Source organism: Phyllobates terribilis, unplaced genomic scaffold (assembly GCF_046119375.1).
Source record: "Phyllobates terribilis strain yellow unplaced genomic scaffold, ASM4611937v1 Scaffold_9__5_contigs__length_417890890, whole genome shotgun sequence".
NCBI classification, from domain to species: domain Eukaryota; kingdom Metazoa; phylum Chordata; class Amphibia; order Anura; family Dendrobatidae; genus Phyllobates; species Phyllobates terribilis.
This window is the reverse complement of record NW_027362769.1, coordinates 397,907,623-397,930,412: the sequence shown is the minus strand read 5'-3', so window position 1 is coordinate 397,930,412 and position 22,790 is coordinate 397,907,623. Positions and strand designations below refer to the sequence as shown.

At 45.0% G+C, this 22,790-nt stretch overlaps 1 protein-coding gene across 1 annotated transcript in view; it reads right to left on the bottom strand.

Annotated features, from left to right (window-relative positions):
- Positions 1 to 221: 221 nt before the first annotated feature.
- LOC141162597 (up-regulator of cell proliferation-like) overlaps positions 222 to 22,790 on the bottom strand; it is a 31,310-nt gene continuing 8,741 nt past the window's right edge. The window contains exons 2-3 of the mRNA XM_073648859.1: positions 19,596 to 19,686; positions 222 to 5,578 (exon numbers count right to left, since the gene is read on the bottom strand). Coding sequence (XP_073504960.1) covers positions 872 to 5,569 — 4,698 coding nt within the window. The 5' untranslated portion in view covers positions 5,570 to 5,578; positions 19,596 to 19,686 and the 3' untranslated portion in view covers positions 222 to 871. The remainder of the gene's footprint in view (positions 5,579 to 19,595; positions 19,687 to 22,790) is intronic.

The window sequence follows — 22,790 nt, the reverse complement described above, 5'->3', positions numbered from 1 at the left end:
TCAGCAATGTAATGTATGTATACAGTGACTGCACAAGCAGAATAGTGAGTGCAGCTCTGGAGTATAATACAGGATGTAACTCAGGATCAGTAATGTAATGTATGTACACAGTGACTGCACCAGCAGAATAGTTTTACATGGGAGGATCAGTTTTGGTTTGGTCAGATTTTACCCAGTGTCCGTCATTGTCTAGATATACAGTACATAAAAACAGGAGATCATTCTTATTTGCAATACTTCACTTTATTTACAGATCATAAAACAAAATACTGAATCTATAACTTTCTATTCACTGAAGAGGTCTCACACGTGATTGTCTGTTAGTAAACCACCATTTCCTGCATGTCCTGAGAGCGCACCGGCGTGCCATACTGGGAATGACAGCGCACCGGCATGCCATACTGGGAATGACAGCGCACCGGCGTGCCATACTGGGAACGGTCGTGTGTATCCTGATCTGATCATTGCAATCCCATAGATAATGTCATGTACAGTCAGTAATTGGAGACAGATAACAAAATATCAATGTAAAGGGGGTCAGAGCACTAAACCTATTCTTACAAGTCGCCAAGGTCCCATAGGTTGTATCCCCACCGATCAGTAATATCACTTTATAAAATAGGAATACCTCCGTAATATGGATGGTGAGTGGGATTGGGCATGGATTAAAATGTCGGCATGATAAAGCTGATCCCCAGGGCACCGAGCATGAACTGTTGTCATAAGGACAGAGGAGCCTATAACATTTTTATAATTGAACACTGTATTATAATGGTGTCCATCATTCAACCTTACGAGAAACTGCACCATATACAAGCATTAGATATAGGACTATAGTGTCCTACATGTTTTTATTTCATGGGGACAGAACTTATTTTACCCGGAATGATTCCTTCAAGCTTTCAAGAGCTTGATCCTTGCTTATGTCGTGCCAGTCTTCGGGTAGAGATGCAGGCTTTGCATTATATTCCTTTGCAAACTTGGCATTAAACTCTTTAAAGATGTATTTCCAGTAGTCGGAGGCGCTGATGTCGGGGTCGGGTTGGATCATCCAGTCGGGGTAAAACTCCCGATAATCTTTATAGGGATGGGACTTCCAATCAGTGTCAGAGTTCCTGAATGACTTCTCGGTGACAACATCTGTAGAACATAGTGAGGAACATAGGATATTAGTGTCCACAGATCTGTATCTGCCCAGGCCCTGAGGACGGTGGACGGTAGCAAAGTGCTCTGTGTGCTCAGCACTTCCGGCCTCACACGGGACTTTACAGAACGGACATTGGTTCCCGCATCCAATCACTTTCTTAAACAGTTCTTCTTCGGGTTTTAAGATAACTACGTCAAGAACAGACTCAATGGTTGACCATCTCACTTCTGATATAATATCAGCTCCAAGGTCAGAAAGGAAGAACTCGACATCAGCAGCGAACTGAGTAACGGGCGCAGAATTCTGAAAAAGAATCACCTTGACATCTTTTTGTGATATCACCAAGTCCTTGTTCAGCATTTTACAAATATTTCTAAGGAATTCTGAGATATCTGCACTTTCCCGTATTCGGGAGTTATTAAGAATTTCTCTTAATTTCTGAAGAATGGACAAGACTATATTTGACTGCAATGATTGCAAACCTTCCGGGTCTTCATATTTCTCTTTAATGAACTCTAAGATACATTCCTTGACGAAACGCTCATAGTTATCGATATACTTCACGTATTGCTCAAAAGAATGTTCCTGGAGAAGTTTACAGAGCGCCCGCATCTGAAAGAAAGTGCGACTCATGTATTTCATGTTGTCTTCCCCGCTCAGCATCTCGTTGACTATCTCCTGTCCAAGACGACGGTTCACATAGTCCATAATGGCTGGTTTGAGACATAGGTCACAGAAGCGTTTCGCTCTGGTTACACATTCATCTTTTTCTTGGAATACTGCTTTGAAAACTGAAAGATATTCAGATTTTAATGTTTCCAAGCATAAGTACGGGTCATTTAAGGTTAAGAAATTATTATGCATCTTTTGAAATTCTGGAGCTGCTTTGCCTAAAAGTAAAAGCTTGAGGTCAAGCTCAAAATGGTCTGTGGTGTGCAGGTTCTTCACGTCTGTCTGTTGTAGCTTGTCATTGACCGTTTTAAGTAATTCTAAACAAAACATATCATGGTAATTCTCCTTCATCTTCACGCATTGATCGACAAATCTTAAGCCTCTTTCGACCAGGTGTTCTGCTAGCTGCTTCGATTTAAAACTGTAGTCCTGTTTATAAAAGTCTTTAAAACTTCCAACTTTGTACATGATTTCGTCATGACGTTTTTCGTACCATTTTAGATCGATGTGTTCATCACGCACCTGAAAAATTACATCAGCAAATTCAAGAAGCGTCTGGATATTTAGCAGTTTCTCATTGATGGCACCTGACTTGTGGCTCATCTCCCTCCGGAGCTGATGGAGCATGATTTGGTCAATGTCTTGTCTTGCTATGGATTTGACCTGAAGGCTTTTTATTGTGTCGTTCCACATGGCATTAAATTCTCCTTCGAGTTTTTCATCGTCCATTTTTTGAGTCCTGTCCCTGCACAGGCATATAAGAGTTGTCAATTTTTCTTCCATTTGTGATCTGTAACTATCCTTCAAACCTTCTATCTTATGCTTTGTCTTTTGGATATGAATGGCTTCTTTGCATTTGTTGATTATTTCTTCTTTAAGTCCCTTTCTAAGACTTTTTATACTTTTCAAAAAGTCTTCTCTGTATTTTTCTACCAGATTTGCATTTTCCAGTTCAGAATCAAAATAAGTATTTAGTAAATTGTGCATCTTCTTCTCCTCTTTACTCAGCGTTTCCGATGTCGATTCTATCGTATCAGTCAAAGTTTCCATTGATAGATTTTCGGCTTGCTCATTCTTTATCGATATCAATACCTCAGTTGTCCGGTTATAGATCTCTTTTCGGAAGCTCCACTCCAGTTGTGAATATTTTACTGACGCCTGGTCGTAAGCGTCAGCTATCAGGCTGTTTCGGAAGCTAAAGATAAATTTTTCATACTTTACTGCATTCCATAAACTTTTTAACCACTGAAGAAAAACTGGGATGGTCTGTGGCTTCTGCAGTTGACTTTTCAGGAACTCAATCAAATATTTTTTAAGTGAAAGAACTCCGTCACTGTACCCAGAGTTTATAGGAGCCATGGGTGGAGTGCCATACCACAGGCCAGAAATGTACCATGTGTGTTCATCAAGATCGTAATTCATGATATCATTAAAGTTAGTTATCCCTTCCAATTTTTCCATTTTCGCTGCCGCTTTTGTCATGCGATTCAGGTTCTCCAACAGTTTTATCTTGTTCCTCTTTAACAAAGTATGAGCGGACACATCGCTCACGTTCTGATGGACAAAGTGACAGTTGATTTTTTTTCCTATTACGCTCATACGGAGAAATGCATGGAGCACAATCTGTAAAATATCCTTCATTTCTGAAGAGTTTTCCATGGATATGTTAATGATGGTGATGTCACTCAACCCAACCACTAATGTGGCCAATTCATTGTCATGTTCATAACTGTTTTCCAATGAAGCCAATTCAGGAGCTTTCAACCCTTCAGTGTCGATCACCAGAATGAAGTCACAGCCTAGTTCTTCCTGGAAGTTCTCCTTCACTTTAATAAGAGTCATGAAGGCTCCTCGTGTGCATCGACCACTGGCCACAGCGAACTGTAGACCAAACATGGTGTTCAGGAGGGTGGACTTCCCTGTACTCTGTACTCCCAGCACAGTTATCACCCTCATCCTGCATTGTCCTCCGGTCTTCTTATCCAGCTCATTCAGGACATCAGTTATCCACTGTAAGGGAATGTTGGAGGCATCTCCATCAATCAGCTCCAATGGGAACCCATCCAACAGGAGATCGGCAGCTAATCCGGGGAGGTCACTGAATTTTTGTCCTAGATTTTTATGATTAAGTTTAAAAAACTGAGACTCATGCATCTGCCCGACTTCGCGTAAGAAATGTTCTAATCCAAGTGAGCTATCAGACATCTTTTGATCTATTTCTTTCAGAACTAACATATTGTTAGAATTTTTTAAATACTCCGTTTGTAACTCTTTTAGATTTGATCGAGCAATATCATCGAGAAATATTTTCAACCACTTCAAAAAATATATTTTTTCAGGGTGAGGCAAGTCAGTAAGTGCCGACAAAAACTTCTTCATGTCTGCATGAAGTTCTTGCCGGCTTTGTTGTTGACGCAGGTCTATAATTTGTCCGTTTAGCTCCGACTTATAAGTCTCCCCACTTTCATCAAGCTGTTTCCTCATCCTACAGAGTTCTTTTTCATTTTTAGTAATCTTTTTCCATAGATTCCCCTGCAGGGTCATAGATTGTTTCTTATACTGTGACACATCTGTGATTTGACTGGTGATCCTCTTGGCTAGATCCTTGGCTCGTTGGCACTCTTCCGCATCCTCATCGACATATATTTCAAACTCATTAGCAATCTTCCCAACTTCCTCTAATGTCATGGATTTAGGAGAAGCATTGATCAAACTTATCATAAAGCCTTGTATCTCTTTTACAATTTTGGCTTCATTTGTCCTGGAATCTTTCACCAAGATGTTTTTACTGGTCAAGTTCAGAGATCTTATAAACTTGTGTAGATATTTTTCTGTCTCCTCATTGTAATGTTTTCCATCAGGTAGAGAGATAATAAAGTAGAGGTTTGGATTGCCTGATGCATAGCTCTCCAATATTTTACAATGTTTTTCTTGGAGCTCTTCCGAGAAAATTATAATAGCAGAAGAGACTTTGGTCAACAAACTGAACTGCTTCTGATTAGATTCTAGGTCTCCACGTAAATTCATGATAGTTATGGGTTCAAGAAAAACATTGAAGTTTTGACTCCCACCAGGAAAATGCCAGAAGAGCTCCAGAAGTCCTTCCGAGATTGTTCTATGATGATAACCACATTCCATGTCCTGGTGCACGAAGAAGTCATGATGAGTGTAGGATGGACTGAGAACACTGTTGAGGATTCTGGATTTTGACAGAGTACAATTTCCTAATCTGACAAATGAAAAGATCGGCATGGAAATATTCACCAGGTTCTCTTCTCTAAAGCCTTTAGTGCTAAGTAATGATGTTGGTCTCCACTTCTTTACAATTTCTCTCATGGGCCATAGTGAAAGTGTACATGGATTGTTCTTATCTGCAGGGAGCACAAGAGGAACCGCAAATTGACACATGGACATTTTTGAGAAGATAAATTGTCGTAGAAAGCTGTCAGAAGAACGAAGAAGAGCACAGAGGACATCTAGGGGATGGAGAGAATTTGAGGAATTTCTAGATGACATCTGATTTACAAACAGATCATCTTCTGCACATAAACCAATTATGTTGGTATCTTCATTCTCATCTATCATGGTATTTCGTGCAGTTTCTTCCAGTGCAATAAGTTTTCTGAGAAAATTCCATGGCAGTGAAGTGTCATCATTCCTCATCTCTTTCTCGATACACATCACGTGTTCCAGGCTGATTTTGGAGCCTTGGGACTCCTCCAGATGGAGCTTGGACAGTAGGTCTTCCATTGGAATTTCCTGCCGAAAAAAAAAAAAAGAGGAAGAAATCTTAAGACTGAAATTTTAATTTCTATTGTCTACTGGATTTATACTAATAAAGAATCCTAGTCGTACAAACTAAGAAGTCAAAGTTCTACATTACGGGAGTTGTCGCTCTCAAATTAAACAGATGCTACATCTATAGACAGAAAATGACTGTATCTATAAGTTTAAATGTAGAGATAGTGAGGAGCCTGTGTGGTCTGTTTTGAAGAAGCCTGCACCTAAAAAAGATAGAACTCTAACCAAAGGGCTCCACTACTCAAAGACCATCTGCACCCATGTAAACTCCACCCCTATAACCCATATAGCTAATAAAGAAACTACAGCCTATACAAAAGTTACAGTAACAGTACAATAAACATAAGCTAACTGAGACAGATTGGTAAAAGGAAGGTAGCGGGTAGTCTGGGGCTTACAATCTGCAGAGTATTGGAGAAAAAGTCAGTGGGTCAAGGGGAAGAACAGCCCCAGATAATAAAGTGACAGCAGGATTATTGCCGTTTGTAGGCTTTTCTGGAGAGATGAGTTTTCAGGTTGCATCTGAAGGCTTCAATCATAAAAGACAATTGGATCTCCAGAGGATGGAGGACACTCGGCAGAAATCTTGTAGACAGTTGAGTGAGGAACATAAGAAAGACAAAAAAATGAAGATCTTGCGAGGAGCGGAGATTATGCATGGGGAGATATCAGATTAGTTTGGATAAGTATGAGGAGATAGATTATGGACGGCCTTGGATTCGCTGGGGACTTGGAAGCCAGTAAAGAGATTGGCAGAGGGCAGAGGTGGATTATTCGCAAGGGGAGGGAAGGATTAAACAGGCAGCAGAGTTAAGGATGGACTGGAGAGGTGCAAGAGTGTTAATCGGGAGGCCATAGAGGAGAGTATTGCAGCAGTCGAGGCTGGAGAAGATGGGGACATGTACTAACATTTTTATTGATTTGGAGTTGCGGAAAGAGTGAATTCAGGAAATATTTTGGAGTTTGAGGCAGCAGGAGGTAGTAAGAACTTGAATGCATGGTTTGAAGGACAAGGCAGAGTGAAGGATTACTCCGAGGTGGCGGACTTGTGATACAGGGGAAAGCGTGATGTAACTAATTGTGCTAGATAGGTCTGGTAGGGGGGCAGAGTGGGATGGAGGAAAGATGATGAGTTTGGTTTTGTCCACATAGAGCTTTAGAAAGCGTGAAGAGAAGAAGGAGGATATGGCTGATAGACACTCTGGGATTCTGCACAGTAGAGAGGTGACGTCTGGGTCAGAGAGGTAAATCGGAGTGTCATCAGCATCTAGATGGTACTGGAAACCATGGGACTTTATGAGTTGTCCCAGGTCAAAGCTGTAAATGGACAATGGTAGAGGGACCCAAGACAGAGCCTTGAGGGACACTGACCGAGAGAGGGCATGATGAGGTAGGTGGTATGGGAGATGGTAAATGTGCGATTAGTGAGGCATGAGGAGATCCAGGAGAAGGTCTATTACAGCCACTACAATCACACTAAGCAACTAAAGCCCCTACAACACCCACTGACACTACAGTCATCCAGAATCCTAAAGTAACTACAGCCCCTATAAAGACTACAACTACGAAAGCCAATACAGACCCTACAGCCACCATGATACTATAGTCAATACAATCCTTACAGGCACCATGCTCCTTCCATGATCCTTACAGCTACCATGCTGTCTACAGCCAAACTGATCACTATAGACAACACGATCCCTACAGTCACAGTGATCCTTAAAGTCACCATGCTTCCAACAGTCACTATGATCCCTACACAGACTGCAGCGCTCATCTCTGGATCCAAATAAAGAAAAAAAACTAAAACAATTGACAAATTACAAAAATAATTTGCAAAGTGACAACATTATCTCTGGATTCAACCTTTTCATTAAGCTGTAGGTATCACTTTTAGTTTTGGAATATAACTGGTTTACACTGGTTAAGCTGGTTTCTGTTTATCTTTTGTAGAGTTGCAGACTATTGCTCCTTTCTGAATGCGGCTGTCATGTTCTGCAGATTTCATATGTTCTGAATGCCAACAACAACCTCTTCTGCTTGTGAGTAGCTTCCTACGGATGAAGAACAGTTTGCTGATCTACAACTTCCCGAAATGCTAAAGTAACTATTAGCCTCAATGAACACTCGAGCAGCTCAACTTTATGGCTGCTATGTACCAAGTACTACGGCCCAACACCTCACACAATCTGCCCTGATTAATATGCAATAATAGACGGCATGAAAAACCAAATTACTATTTAAAGAGAACCTCTCAGCTCTCCTGACACAGTACAGATCCGATCACCCGGCAGCACTCTATACACTGACAAAAGCATGATCGCTCCTGGCAGTGTATAGCGCTGAGCTGCCGGGACAGAGGTCACATGAGTTCATCAGCTGATGAGCTCCGGTGAACTCACTTACTGCACCGTTGCTGTGCGAGAATTTTCCCGGCATCTCAGCACTATACACTGAAGGGAGTGATTACACTCCTGTCAGTGTATAGAGTGCTGTCCACTAAAGCAGTCACGTCAGTGATTCCTGGTTTGACTGCACTAGAAGTGACCCAGATCGTCGAGGGACACTCTGGATTAAGTAATCACGGCGGAGAGGTGAGGGATATGGTTATTATTATTTTTTTTTTAGGGGACACTGGCTTCAGCAAATTTGGAGTTAGGGGAGTATACAGTGTTTTTTATCATCAAATACATTATTAAAACCATGTGGACTTTTATTTCAAATAAGGTATTTTTTTTAGGCCATGTGTTTATTTCAAAACCTTGACTACGGGGTTGGTAATGGGGGCGTCTTATTGATGCCTCTCCATTACTAACCTGGGCTTCATGTCAGTTGCCAATACAAGGCTGACATGAACTGCAACCCTTTTACCCCACTTGCTACTGCATCAGGGCAAGTGGGAATAGCGAGGTTAAGTGCCAAAATTAGAGCATCTTATGGATGTGCCATGTCTGGGGCCACTGAGGGCTGATATTATTAGCCTCAGAGGGGGCCAGGATCCATGTCCCCTTCCCTGGCTATTACTATCAGCTCACAGCTGTCTGTTTACCCTTTCCAGGTTAGATTTTATAGGGAGACCCTATGTCAAATTTTTTCTGGGGTCCCCCTGTAATCTAGCCAGTAAACACTAAGGAAACAGCTGTGAGCTGTTATTAATAGTCAGGGAGTATCTTTGGCTAATGGCCACTTCCCTGGCTAGTAATATCAGCCCCCAGTGGCCGGCTTTCCTTCTGCTGGTTATGAAAATGACACAATTAAAAGCCCACGGCATTTTTTTAGTTTAATTCTTCATTTTCTTTCATTTATAAGACATCCCATGCCCACAGTACTTGTTTTTGACGCTAAGTAAACTCATCCGCAGCATGTCAATTTCTGTAGCGGAGACGCTAGTCTCCGCTGCAGACTTTGACCAATTGAAATGTCATTACAAGCGGTGGATCTGCATGTTCTGACAAAACAAGTGCAGCATTATAACGCTGCATTTTGGACGCAGCGTATATGCGCTGCGGGTTGCTGATTGTGGAGACGCAGCAGCTAACCAAACAGCTGTGAGCTATTATTTATAGCCAGGGAACATGTTGGCCTAATGGCCGCTTCCAAAGCTAAAAATAGCAGCCCCCAGCTGCCCCAGAAATTACACTTCATGTTTGAATGGGAGTAGGGCTAATGGGATTAGGTGTTGCTGACACGAAGCCCTTTGTTTAGTGATGAAGAGCTGTCAACCAGACACCCTCATTACTAAACCTGTAAGTAAAGAGTTAAATAAATACACACAGAGAATAAAACACTTTATTTGAAATACAACAGACACGTTCTTTAATCATTTAAATTAACCAATATACTCACCCCAGGTCTGACGGTAATTCAAGGATAAAGCGATGTCCCACGTTTCTTGTTTTCAAATCTCTTTATTTAGTTCCAAAACGCATCAAAAAACGCATGCAAAAAACATGCAAAAACATATCAAATAGCGGCAAAAACGCAAGATTTTTACGCAGCATTTTTGCTGCCAAGAGATACAGAAACCTTGCACAAATTTCTGCAACCAAATACTCAACGTGCGCACATAGCCTTATTCTATGTTCACACATGTGGGGTTTTTTTTACGCAACAACTCTGAAGCAAAACTGATCTCTGGCAGGAAATCAGTTGTCAAAAATGCATGTTTTGATGCGTTTTTTGATGCATATTTTTGTGTGTTTTTCAGCATTTTTTTTCACTGTCCTTCTGTCTCCATTTATGCATGTACATAAAGTTCTGTGAAAAAAAAGAACACCATTCTATTTTGCCATCAAAAACGCTGAAGCAAATTTTGGGGAGTTTTTGATGCATTACTCATCGTTTTTTTCACAACCCATTACTTCCTGAAAAAACGCTGAAAGAAGTGACATGCTCTATTTTCCAAAAATCCAACCAAGGCCCAAAATACACAAGATGAATTGAATGAAAAAAACAGAGAATTCTGGTTTCTCATAGACTTTGCTGGTACTGCAAAACGCAGCTGAAAATTTGCATCAAAATCTACAGCAAAAAAATGCTGAAAAACACAACATGTGAGAACATAGACTAAATATTCTGTTTTGTAATGTTCCTCAGTTATTCTTCCTGAAAATGTATCAATAAGTTAGCAACTTTGAGTGACTATTTAGACTGTGTCCCCACATTGTCTAGACCAGGGGTCCTCAAACTTTTTAAACAGGGGGCCAGTTCACGGTCCCTCAGACCATTGGAGGGCCGGAATATAGTTTTTTTAAAAAAACTATGAACAAATTCCTCTGCACACTGCACATATCTTATTTTGAAGTAAAAAAAAACAATACAGGAACAAATACAATATTTAAAATGAAGAAGAAGTAAAGTTAAATCAACCGGTATTTCAATAGGCAGGTAACTGTACCCAATAGGCAGGTAAATGTCCCCAATAGGCAGGTAACTGTACCCAATAGGCAGGTAAATGTCCCCAATAGGCAGCATAGGTCCCCAATAGGCAGGTAAATGTACCCAATAGGCAGCATAGGTCCCCAATAGGCAGGTAAATGTACCCAATAGGCAGCATAGGTCCCCAATAGGCAGCATAGGTCCCCAATAGGCAGGTAAATGTACCCAATAGGCAGCATAGGTCCCCAATAGGCAGGTAAATGTCCCCAATAGGCAGCATAGGTCCTCAATAGGCAGGTAAATGTACCCAATAGGCAGGTAAATGTACCCAATAGGCAGGTAAATGTACCCAATAGGCAGCATAGGTCCTCAATGGGCAGGTAAATGTACCCAATAGGCAGCATAGGTCCTCAATAGGCAGGTAAATGTACCCAATAGGCAGCATAGGTCCTCAATGGGCAGGTAAATGTACCCAATAGGCAGCATAGGTCCTCAATAGGCAGGTAAATGTACCCAATAGGCAGCATAGGTCCTCAATGGGCAGGTAAATGTACCCAATAGGCAGGTAACTGTACCCAATAGGCAGCATAGGTCCCCAATAGGCAGGTAAATGTCCCCAGTAGGCAGGTAAATGTCCCCAGTAGGCAGGTAAATGTCCCCAATAGGCAGGTAAATGTACCCAATAGGCAGCATAGGTCCCCAATAGGCAGGTAAATGTACCCAATAGGCAGGTAAATGTACCCAATAGGCAGCATAGGTCCCCAATAGGCAGGTAAATGTACCCAATAGGCAGGTAAATGTCCCCAAGAGGCAGCATAGGTCCCCAATAGGCAGGTAAATGTACCCAATAGGTAGCATAGGTCCTCAATAGGCAGGTAAATTTACCCATTAGGCAGCATAGGTCCCCAATAGGCAGGTAAATGTCCCCAATAGGCAGGTAAACGTACCCAATAGGCAGGTAAATGTACCCAATAGGCAGCATAGGTCCCCAATAGGCAGGTAAATGTCCCCAATAGACAGCATAGGTCCCCAATAGGCAGGTAAATGTACCCAATAGGTAGCATAGGTCCTCAATAGGCAGGTAAATGTACCCAATAGGCAGGTAAATGTCCCCAATAGACAGCATAGGTCCTCAATAGGCAGGTAAATGTACCCAATAGGCAGGTAAATGTACCCAATAGGCAGCATAGGTCCCCAATAGGCAGGTAAATGTACCCAATAGGCAGGTAAATGTCCCCAATAGGCAGCATAGGTCCCCAATAGGCAGGTAAATGTACCCAATAGGTAGCATAGGTCCTCAATAGGCAGGTAAATTTACCCATTAGGCAGCATAGGTCCCCAATAGGCAGGTAAATGTCCCCAATAGGCAGGTAAATGTACCCAATAGGCAGGTAAATGTACCCAATAGGCAGCATAGGTCCCCAATAGGCAGGTAAATGTCCCCAATAGACAGCATAGGTCCCCAATAGGCAGGTAAATGTACCCAATAGGTAGCATAGGTCCTCAATAGGCAGGTAAATGTACCCAATAGGCAGGTAAATGTCCCCAATAGACAGCATAGGTCCTCAATAGGCAGGTAAATGTACCCAATAGGCAGCATAGGTCCCCAATAGGCAGGTAAATGTCCCCAATAGGCAGGTAAATGTACCCAATAGGCAGCATAGGTCCCCAATAGGCAGGTAAATGTACCCAATAGACAGCATAGGTCCCCAATACACAGGTAAATGTACCCAATAGGCAGGTAAATGTACCCAATAGGCAGCATAGGTCCCCAATAGGCAGGTAAATGTACCCAATAGGCAGGTAAATGTCCCCAATAGACAGCATAGGTCCCCAATAGGCAGGTAAATGTACCCAATAGGTAGCATAGGTCCTCAATAGGCAGGTAAATGTACCCAATAGGCAGCATAGGTCCCCAATAGGCAGGTAAATGTCCCCAATAGGCAGGTAAATGTCCCCAATAGGCAGGTCATTGTCCCCAATAGGCAGCATAGGTCCCCAATAGGCAGGTAAATGTCCCCAGTAGGCAGCATAGGTCCCCAATAGGCAGGTAAATGTACCCAATAGGCAGCATAGGTCCCCAATAGGCAGGTAACTGTACCCAATAGGCAGCATAGGTCCCCAATAGGCAGGTAAATGTACCCAATAGGCAGGTAAATGTACCCAATAGGCAGGTAAATGTCCCCAATAGGCAGGTAAATGTCCCCAATAGGCAGGTAAATGTACCCAATAGGCAGCATAGGTCCCCAATAGGCAGGTAAATGTACCCAATACGCAGCATAGGTCCCCAATAGGCAGGTAAATGTACCCAATAGGCAGGTAACTGTCCCCAATAGGCAGGTAAATGTCCCCAATAGGCAGCATAGGTCCCCAATAGGCAGGTAAATGTCCCCAATAGGCAGCATAGGTCCCCAATAGGCAGGTAAATGTCCCCAATAGGCAGCATAGGTCCCCAATAGGCAGCATAGGTCCCTAATAGGCAGGTAAATGTCCCCAATAGGCAGCATAGGTCCTCAATAGGCAGGTAAATGTCCCCAATAGGCAGCATAGGTCCTCAATAGGCAGGTAAATGTCCCCAATAGGCAGGTCATTGTCCCCAATAGGCAGCATAGGTCCCCAATAGGCAGGTAAATGTCCCCAGTATGCAGCATAGGTCCCCAATAGGCAGGTAACTGTACCCAATAGGCAGCATAGGTCCCCAATAGGCAGGTAAATGTACCCAATAGGCAGGTAAATGTACCCAATAGGCAGCATAGGTCCCCAATAGGCAGGTAAATGTACCCAATACGCAGCATAGGTCCCCAATAGGCAGGTAAATGTACCCAATAGGCAGGTAACTGTACCCAATAGGCAGGTAAATGTACCCAATACGCAGCATAGGTCCCCAATAGGCAGGTAAATGTACCCAATAGACAGGTAAATGTCCCCAATAGGCAGCATAGGTCCCCAATAGGCAGGTAAATGTCCCCAATAGGCAGCATAGGTCCCCAATAGGCAGGTAAATGTCCCCAATAGGCAGCATAGGTCCCCAATAGGCAGCATAGGTCCCTAATAGGCAGGTAAATGTCCCCAATAGGCAGCATAGGTCCTCAATAGGCAGGTAAATGTCCCCAATAGGCAGCATAGGTCCCCAATAGGCAGGTAAATGTTCCCAATAGGCAGGTAAATGTTCCCAATAGACAGCATAGGTCCTCAATAGGCAGGTAAATGTTTCCAATAGGCAGGTAAATGTTCCCAATAGGCAGGCTGTTCCCCCTTATAATGCCATATGCAGGATGTTCCCCCCCCTTATAATGCCCCATGCTGGATGCCACCCCCCATATAATGCCCCATGCAGGATATCACTCCCCTGTCTTTATAATGCCCCATGCAGAATGTCCCTCCCCCCCCATATAATGCCCCATGCAGGATGTCACCCCCCATATCATGCCCCATGCAGGATGTCACCCCCCATCTAATGCCCCATGCAGGATGTCACCCCCCATCTAATGCCCCATGCAGGATGTCACCCCCCCATATAATGCCCCATGCAGGATATCACTCCCCCATATAATGCACCATGCAAGATGTCACCCCCCCATATAATGCCCCATGCAGGATGTCACCCCCGCCATATAATGCCCCATGCAGGATGTCACCCCCTCATATAATGCCTCATGCAGGATGTCACCTCTTCCCCCCATATAATGCCCCATGCAGCATGTCACCCTCCCCCCATATAATGCCCCATGCAGCATGTCACCCTCCCCCCCATATAATGCCCCATGCAGCATGTCACCCTCCCCCCCATATAATGCCCCATGCAGCATGTTACCCTCCCCCCCATATAATGCCCCATGCAGCATGTCACCCTCTCCCCCATATAATGCCGCATGCAGCATGTCACCCTCTCCCCCATATAATGCCGCATGCAGCATGTCACCCTCCCCCCCATATAATGCCCCATGCAGCATGTCACCCTCCCCCCCATATAATGCCCCATGCAGCATGTCACCCTCCCCCCCCATATAATGCCACATGCAGCATGTCACCTTCCTCCCCATATAATGCCACATGCAGCATGTCACCTCCCCCCCCATATAATGCCCCATGCAGCATGTCACCCCCCCATATTAGGCCCCATGCAGGATGTCCCTTTCCCCCCATATAATGCCCCATGCAGCATGTCCCTTCCCCCCCATATAATGTCCCATGCAGCATGTCACCCCCCATATAATGCCACATGCAGCATGTCACCCCCCCATATAATGCCCCATGCAGGATGTCACCTCTTCCCCCCATATAATGCCCCATGCAGCATGTCACCCTCCCCCCCATATAATGCCCCATGCAGGATGTCACCCCCGCCATATAATGCCCCATGCAGGATGTCACCCCCTCATATAATGCCCCATGCAGCATGTCACCCTCCCCCCCATATAATGCCCCATGCAGCATGTCACCCTTCCCCCCATATAATGCCCCATGCAGCATGTCACCCTCCCCCCCATATAATGCCCCATGCAGCATGTCACCCTCCCCCCCATATAATGCCCCATGCAGCATGTTACCCTCCCCCCATATAATGCCCCATGCAGCATGTCACCCTCTCCCCCATATAATGCCGCATGCTGTATGTCACCCTCCCCCCCATATAATGCCCCATGCAGCATGTCACCCTCCCCCCCATATAATGCCACATGCAGCATGTCACCCTCCCCCCCCATATAATGCCACATGCAGCATGTCACCTTCCTCCCCATATAATGCCACATGCAGCATGTCACCTCCCCCCCATATAATGCCCCATGCAGCATGTCACCCCCCCCCATATTAGGCCCCATGCAGGATGTCCCTCCCCCCCATATAATGTCCCATGCAGCATGTCACCCCCCCATATAATGCCACATGCAGCATGTCACCCCCCCATATAATGCCACATGCAGGATGTCAGCCCCCCATATTATACCCCTTGCAGGATGTCACCCCCCCATATAATGACCTATGCCTCCATACATTAAAAAAAAAAAAAAATCCAATACTCACCTCACTTCTCACTTGCTGCCGCTGCTCTACTCTGGTCTGGACTCCAGCGTCGCGGCGGCGGCGTCCCGCTCTGCGCTGACTGTGACGGCACTCGGGAGGGCGCGGTGTAAAGACGTCACCGCGCCCTCTGACCTGAGACGTCACAGGAAGCGCAGAGCACGGAAGACAGCGGATCTGAGGAGGCACGGGGAGAGGTAAGTATCCGCCTGCCGGGGCCCTGATCAAGCGAGGGGTAGGGCGGGCAATGGTACAGCTCCCCTCCGCCCATAGCCCGGCGGGCCGGATGAAAGTCCTCCGCGGGCAACATGTGGCCCGCGGGCCGTAGTTTGAGGACCCCTGGTCTAAACAATGTCAGATTGTGTAAGGTCCCGCAGTACTGACGAGCAGGAAGCTCCACCTAGTGGTGGATGCGGAGAGAATTTTATCATGTATCTCTGTATACAGGGAGCTCCCCCTAGTGGTGGCTGCAGACAGAATCTTATCATGTATCTCTGTATACAGGGAGCTCCCCCTAGTGGTGGCTGCAGACAGGATCTTATCATGTATCTCTGTATACAGGGAGCTCCCCCTAGTGGTGGCTGCAGACAGAATCTTATCATGTATCTCTGTATACAGGGAGCTCCCCCTAGTGGTGACTGCAGACAGAATCTTATCATGTACAGTACAGACCAAAAGTTTGGACACACCTTCTCATTTAAAGATTTTTCTGTATTTTCATGACTATGAAAATTGTACATTCACACTGAAGGCATCAAAACTATGAATTATCACATGTGGAATTATATACTTAACAAAAAAGTGTGAAACAACTGAAAATATGTCTTATATTCTAGTTTCTTCACAGTAGCCACCTTTTGCTTTGATGACGGCTTTGCACACTCTTGGCATTCTCTTGATGAGCTTCAAGAGGTAGTCACCGGAAATGGTCTTCACTTCACAGGTGTGCCCTGTCAGGTTTAATAAGTGGGATTTCTTGCCTTATAAATGGGGTTGGGACCATCAGTTGTGTTGTGCAGAAGTCAGGTGGATACACAGCTGATAGTCCTACTGAATAGACCGTTAGAATTCGTATTATGGCAAGAAAAAAGCAGCTAAGTAAAGAAAAACGAGTGGCCATCATTATTTTAAGAAATGAAGGTCAGTCAGTGCGAAAAATTGGGCAAACTTTGAAAGTGTCCCCAAGTACAGTTGCAAAAATCATCAAGCGCTACAAAGAAACTGGCTCACATGAGGACCGCCCCAGGAAAGGAAGACCAAGAGTCACCTCTGCTTCTGAGGATAAGTTTATCTGAGTCACCAGCCTCAGAAATCGCAGGTTAACAGCAGCTCAGATTAGAGACCAGGTCAATGCCACACAGAGTTCTAGCAGCAGACACATCTCTACAACAACTGTTAAGAGGAGACTTTGTGCAGCAGGCCTTCATGGTAAAATAGCTGCTAGGAAACCACTGCTAAGGACAGGCAACAAGCAGAGGAGACTTGTTTGGGCTAAAGAACACAAGGAATGGACATTAGACCAGTGGAAATCTGTGCTTTGGTCTGATGAGTCCAAATTTGAGATCTTTGGTTCCAACCACCGTGTCTTTGTGCGACGCAGAAAAGGTGAACGGATGGACTCTACATGCCTGGTTCCCACAGTGAAGCATGGAGGAGGAGGTGTGATGGTGTGGGGGGGCTTTGCTGGTGACACTGTTGGGGTTTTATTCAAAATTGAAGGCATACTGAACCAGCATGGCAACCACAGCATCTTGCAGCGGCATGCTATTCCATCCGGTTTGCGTTTAGTTGGACCTTCATTTATTTTTCAACAGAACAATGACCCCAAACTCACCTCCAGGCTGTGTAAGGGCTATGTGACCAAGAAGGAGAGTGATGGGGGGCTACGCCAGATGACCTGGCCTCCACAGTCACCAGACCTGAACCCAATCGAGATGGTTTGGGGTGAGCTGGACCGCAGCGTGAAGGCAAAAGGGCCAACAAGTGCTAAGCATCTCTGGGAACTCCTTCAAGATTGTAGGAAGACCATTTCCGGTGACTACCTCTTGAAGCTCATCAAGAGAATGCCAAGAGTGTGCAAAGCAGTCATCAAAGCAAAAGGTGGCTACTGTGAAGAGCCTAGAATATAAGACATATTTTCAGTTGTTTCACACTTTTTTGTTAAGTATATAATTCCACATGTGGTAATTCATAGTTTTGATGCCTTCAGTGTGAATGTACAATTTTCATAGTCAGGAAAATACAGAAAAATCTCTAAATCAGAAGGTGTGTCCAAACTTTTGGTCTGTACTGTATCTCTGTATACAGGGAGCTCCCCCTAGTGGTGGCTGTAGACAGGATCTTATCATGTATCTCTGTATACAGGGAGCTCCCCCTAGTGGTGGATGCAGACAGAATCTTATCATGTATTTCTGTATACAGGGAGCTCCCCCTAGTGATGACTGCAGACAGGATCTTATCATGTATCTCAGTATACAGGGAGCTCCCCCTAGTGGTGGCTGTAGATAGGATCTTATCATGTATCTCTGTATACAGGGAGCTCCCCCTAGTGGTGGATGCAGACAGAATCTTATCATGTATCTCTGTATACAGGGAGCTCCCCCTAGTGATGACTGCAGACAGGATCTTATCATGTATCTCTGTATGCAGGGAGCTCCCCCTAGTGGTGGCTGCAGACACAATCTTATCATGTATCTCTGTATACAGGGAGCTCCCCCTAGTGGTGGCTGCAGACAGAATCTTATGTTTCTCTGCATACAGGGAGCTCCCCCTAGTGGTAGCTGCAGACAGGATCTTATCATGTATCTCTGTACACAGGGAGCTCCCCCTAGTGGTGGCTGCAGACAGAATCTTATCATGTATCTCTGTATACAGGGAGCTCCCCCTAGTGGTGGCTGCAGACAGGATCTTATCATGTATCTCTGTATACAGGGAGCTTCCCCTAGTGGTGGCTGCAGACAGGATCTTATCATGTATCTCTTTATACAGGGAGCTCCCCTTAGTGGTGGCTGTAGACAGAATCTTATCATGTATCTCTGTATACAGGGAGCTTCCCCTAGTGGTGGCTGCAGACAGGATCTTATGATGTATCTCTGTATACAGGGAGCTTCCCCTAGTGGTGGCTGCAGACAGGATCTTATCATAATAAAGATAAGGGGGGATTGTTCCTCTGTGAAGCAGAGAAACAAAAAGATGGCCACACAAGTTCAAAATTGTAAAGAAGTAAGAAAATTCCTTTATTAACACATGTAGTAAACACAAATTACAAAGATAAATGCGGACGACAGAGTAGACACAGAGTGCTGGATCCACATGAATAAAACAATGTTAAAAACTGTGACACAGCGCCCGAAAGGTCAGCCTATATAGCAAGTGGAAATATAAGGGGGGGGGGAGCGACAGGGTCACATGTATTAATAAATATATACCACCCATCATGAATACCTTTTACAAATAGTACCCCCAAAGCAATAATATCCCATCACAATCAAAATACCCAGAAACAAAAGGGTTAAAACCCTTATACAGATGGAAGTAATACAACCAATTGGTCATAAATAAGCTAAAATAGCTATGTACCTGGGTAAGGCCACCAGACAGGCTCTGCTACCGTTACCCCATATACCCATATAGTGGTGGCTGCAGACAGTATCTTATCATGTATCTCTATATACAGGGAGCGCCCACTTCTGAGAAAAAATACTGATAGTGGGGCCGTAGCCCAAAGGAACCTGTCATCAGAGTCATGCTGCCCAGACTGGGTCCCGGCGGCTTCTCCTTGCCCCTCTCCAGGTGATTGACAGGTAGTCCCCTATACTGCCAGCAGCATCAATCACACCGGGCTGCAGCCTCCTGTTCACACTGCTCAGGGTTCAGGCTCCTGTAAGGTCAGGTTCCTTTCCTGCTTTGTGATTCACACCTCTGTAACTACAGGGACGGATGATGGGAGTGCTGCTCAGATCTCATGAGCACCTGGTGCCTTTTCCTATCAGTGCTGGGACTTGTGGTTCCTGACGTCTACACATTGCTGAGTTATAGGTTCAGCACATGATCACATTGTACGTTATTCTCTTACCGGGACCCTCAGAATAGACGATTCCTCGGGGACTGCGAACAGTGAGGTCCCGGCTGCCCCGCACACAACACCGGGCGACGTCTCCGGACTCCTGAGGAGGAACACAAGGTAGTTTCACTTTCTGTTCTCTCTGGAGGAGAGCGCCCTCTACTGGTGATGTGTTATATCCTCCAGACACTACGGCCTGCATACTGTGTGATACTGTCTGCTGAGCCGTGTATCTAATCCTATCCTGTGTGATACTGTCTGCTGAGCTGTGTATCTAATCCTCTCCTGTGTGATACTGTCTGCTGAGCCGTGTATCTAATCCTCTCCTGTGTGATACTGTCTGCTGAGCTGTGTATCTAATCCTCTCCTGTGTGATACTGTCTGCTGAGCCGTGTATCTAACCCTATCCTGTGTGATACTGTCTGCTGAGCCGTGTATCTAATCCTCTCCTGTGTGATACTGTCTGCTGAGCTGTGTATCTAATCCTCTCCTGTGTGATACCGTCTGCTGAGCCGTGTATCTAATCCTCTCCTGTGTGATACTGTCTGCTGAGCTGTGTATCTAATCCTCTCCTGTGTGATACCGTCTGCTGAGCCGTGTATCTAATCCTCTCCTGTGTGATACTGTCTGCTGAGCCGTGTATCTAATCCTCTCCTGTGTGATACTGTCTGCTGAGCTGTGTATCTAATCCTCTCCTGTGTGATACTGTCTGTTGAGCCGTGTATCTAATCCTCTCCTGTGTGATACTGTCTGCTGAGCCGTGTATCTAATCCTATCCTGTGTGATACTGTCTGCTGAGCCGTGTATCTAATCCTCTCCTGTGTGATACTGTCTGTTGAGCCGTGTATCTAATCCTCTCCTGTGTGATACTGTCTGCTGAGCCGTGTATCTAATCCTCTCCTGTGTGATACTGTCTGCTGAGCCATGTATCTAATCCTGTCCTGTGTGATACTGTTTGCTGAGCCGTATATCTAATCCTATCCTGTGTGATACCGTCTGCTGAGCCATGTATCTAATCCTCTCCTGTGTGATACTGTCTGCTGAGTCGTGTATCTAATCCTATCCTGTGTGATACCGTCTGCTGAGCCGTGTATCTAATCCTATCCTGTGTGATACTGTTTGCTGAGCCGTATATCTAATCCTATCCTGTGTGATACTGTCTGCTGAGCAGTGTATCTAATCCTATCCTGTGTGATACTGTCTGCTGAGCCGTGTATCTAATCCTATCCTGTGTGATACTGTGTGCTGAGCCGTGTATCTAATCCTCTCCTGTGTGATGCTGTCTGCTGAGCCGTGTATCTAATCCTCTCCTGTGTGATGCTGTCTGATGAGCCGTGTATCTAATCCTCTCCTGTGTGATACTGTCTGCTGAGCCGTGTATCTAATCCTATCCTGTGTGATACTGTCTGCTGAGCCGTGTATCTAATCCTATCCTGTGTGATACTGTTTGCTGAGCCGTGTATCTAATCCTCTCCTGTGTGATACTGTCTGCTGAGCCGTGTATCTAATCCTCTCCTGTGTGATACTGTCTGCTGGGCTGTGTATCTAATCCTATCCTGTGTGATACTGTCTGCTGAGCCGTGTATCTAATCCTCTCCTGTGTAATACTGTCTGCTGAGCTGTGTATCTAATCCTCTCCTGTGTGATACAGTCTGCTGAGCCGTGTATCTAATCCTCTCCTGTGTGATACTGTCTGCTGAGCCGTGTATCTAATCCTCTCCTGTGTGATACTGTCTGCTGAGCTATGTATCTAATCCTATCCTGTGTGATACTGTCTGCTGAGCCGTGTATCTAATCCTATCCTGTGTGATACTGTCTGCTGAGCCGTGTATCTAATCCTCTCCTGTGTGATACTGTCTGCTGAGCCGTGTATCTAATCCTATCCTGTGTGATACTGTCTGCTCAGCCGTGTATCTAATCCTATCCTGTGTGATACTGTCTGCTGAGCTATGTATCTAATCCTCTCCTGTGTGATACTGTCTGCTGAGCCGTGTATCTAATCCTCTCCTGTGTGATACTGTCTGCTGAGCCGTGTATCTAATCCTGTCCTGTGTGATACTGTCTGCTGAGCTATGTATCTAATCCTATCCTGTGTGATACTGTCTTTTGAGCCATGTATCTAATCCTCTCCTGTGTGATATTGTCTGCTGAGCCATGTATCTAATCCTCTCCTGTGATACTGTCTGCTGAGCCATGTATCTAATCCTCTCCTGTGTGATACAGTCTGCTGAGCCGTGTATCTAATCCTCTCCTGTGTGATACTGTCTGCTGAGCCGTGTATCTAATCCTCTCCTGTGTGATACTGTCTGCTGAGCCGTGTATCTAATCCTCTCCTGTGTGATACTGTCTGCTGAGCCGTGTATCTAATCCTATCCTGTGTGATACTGTCTGCTGAGCCGTGTATCTAATCCTATCCTGTGTGATACTGTCTGCTGAGCCGTGTATCTAATCCTCTCCTGTGTGATAGTCTGCGGAGCTGTGTATCTAATCCTATCCTGTGTGATACTGTCTGCTGAGCCATGTATCTAATCGTCTCCTGTGTGATACCGTCTGCTGAGTAGTGTATCTAATCCTATCCAGTGTGATACTGTCTGCTGAACCGTGTATCTAATCCTATCCTGTGTGATACTGTCTGCTGAGCCGTGAATCTAATCCTATCCTGTGTGATACTGTCTGCTGAGCCGTGTATCTAATCCTATCCTGTGTGATACTGTCTGCTGAGCCGTGTATCTAATCCTCTCCTGTGTGATACTGTCTGCTGAGCCGTGTATCTAATGCTATCCTGTGTGATACTGTCTGCTGAGCCGTGTATCTAATGCTATCCTGTGTGATACTGTCTGCTGAGCTGTGTATCTAATGCTATCCTGTGTGATACTGTCTGCTGAGCTGTGTATCTAATCCTCTCCTGTGTGATACTGTCTGCTGAGCCGTGTATCTAATCCTCTCCTGTGTGATACTGTCTGCTGAGCCGTGTATCTAATCCTCTCCTGTGTGATACTGTCTTCTGAGCCGTGTATCTAATCCTCTCCTGTGTGATACTGTCTGCTGAGCCGTGTATCTAATCCTATCCTGTGTGATACTGTCTGCTGAGCCATGTATCTAATCCTCTCCTGTGATACTGTCTGCTGAGCCGTGTATCTAATCCTCTCCTGTGTGATACTGTCTGCTGAGCCGTGTATCTAATCCTCTCCTGTGTGATACTGTCTG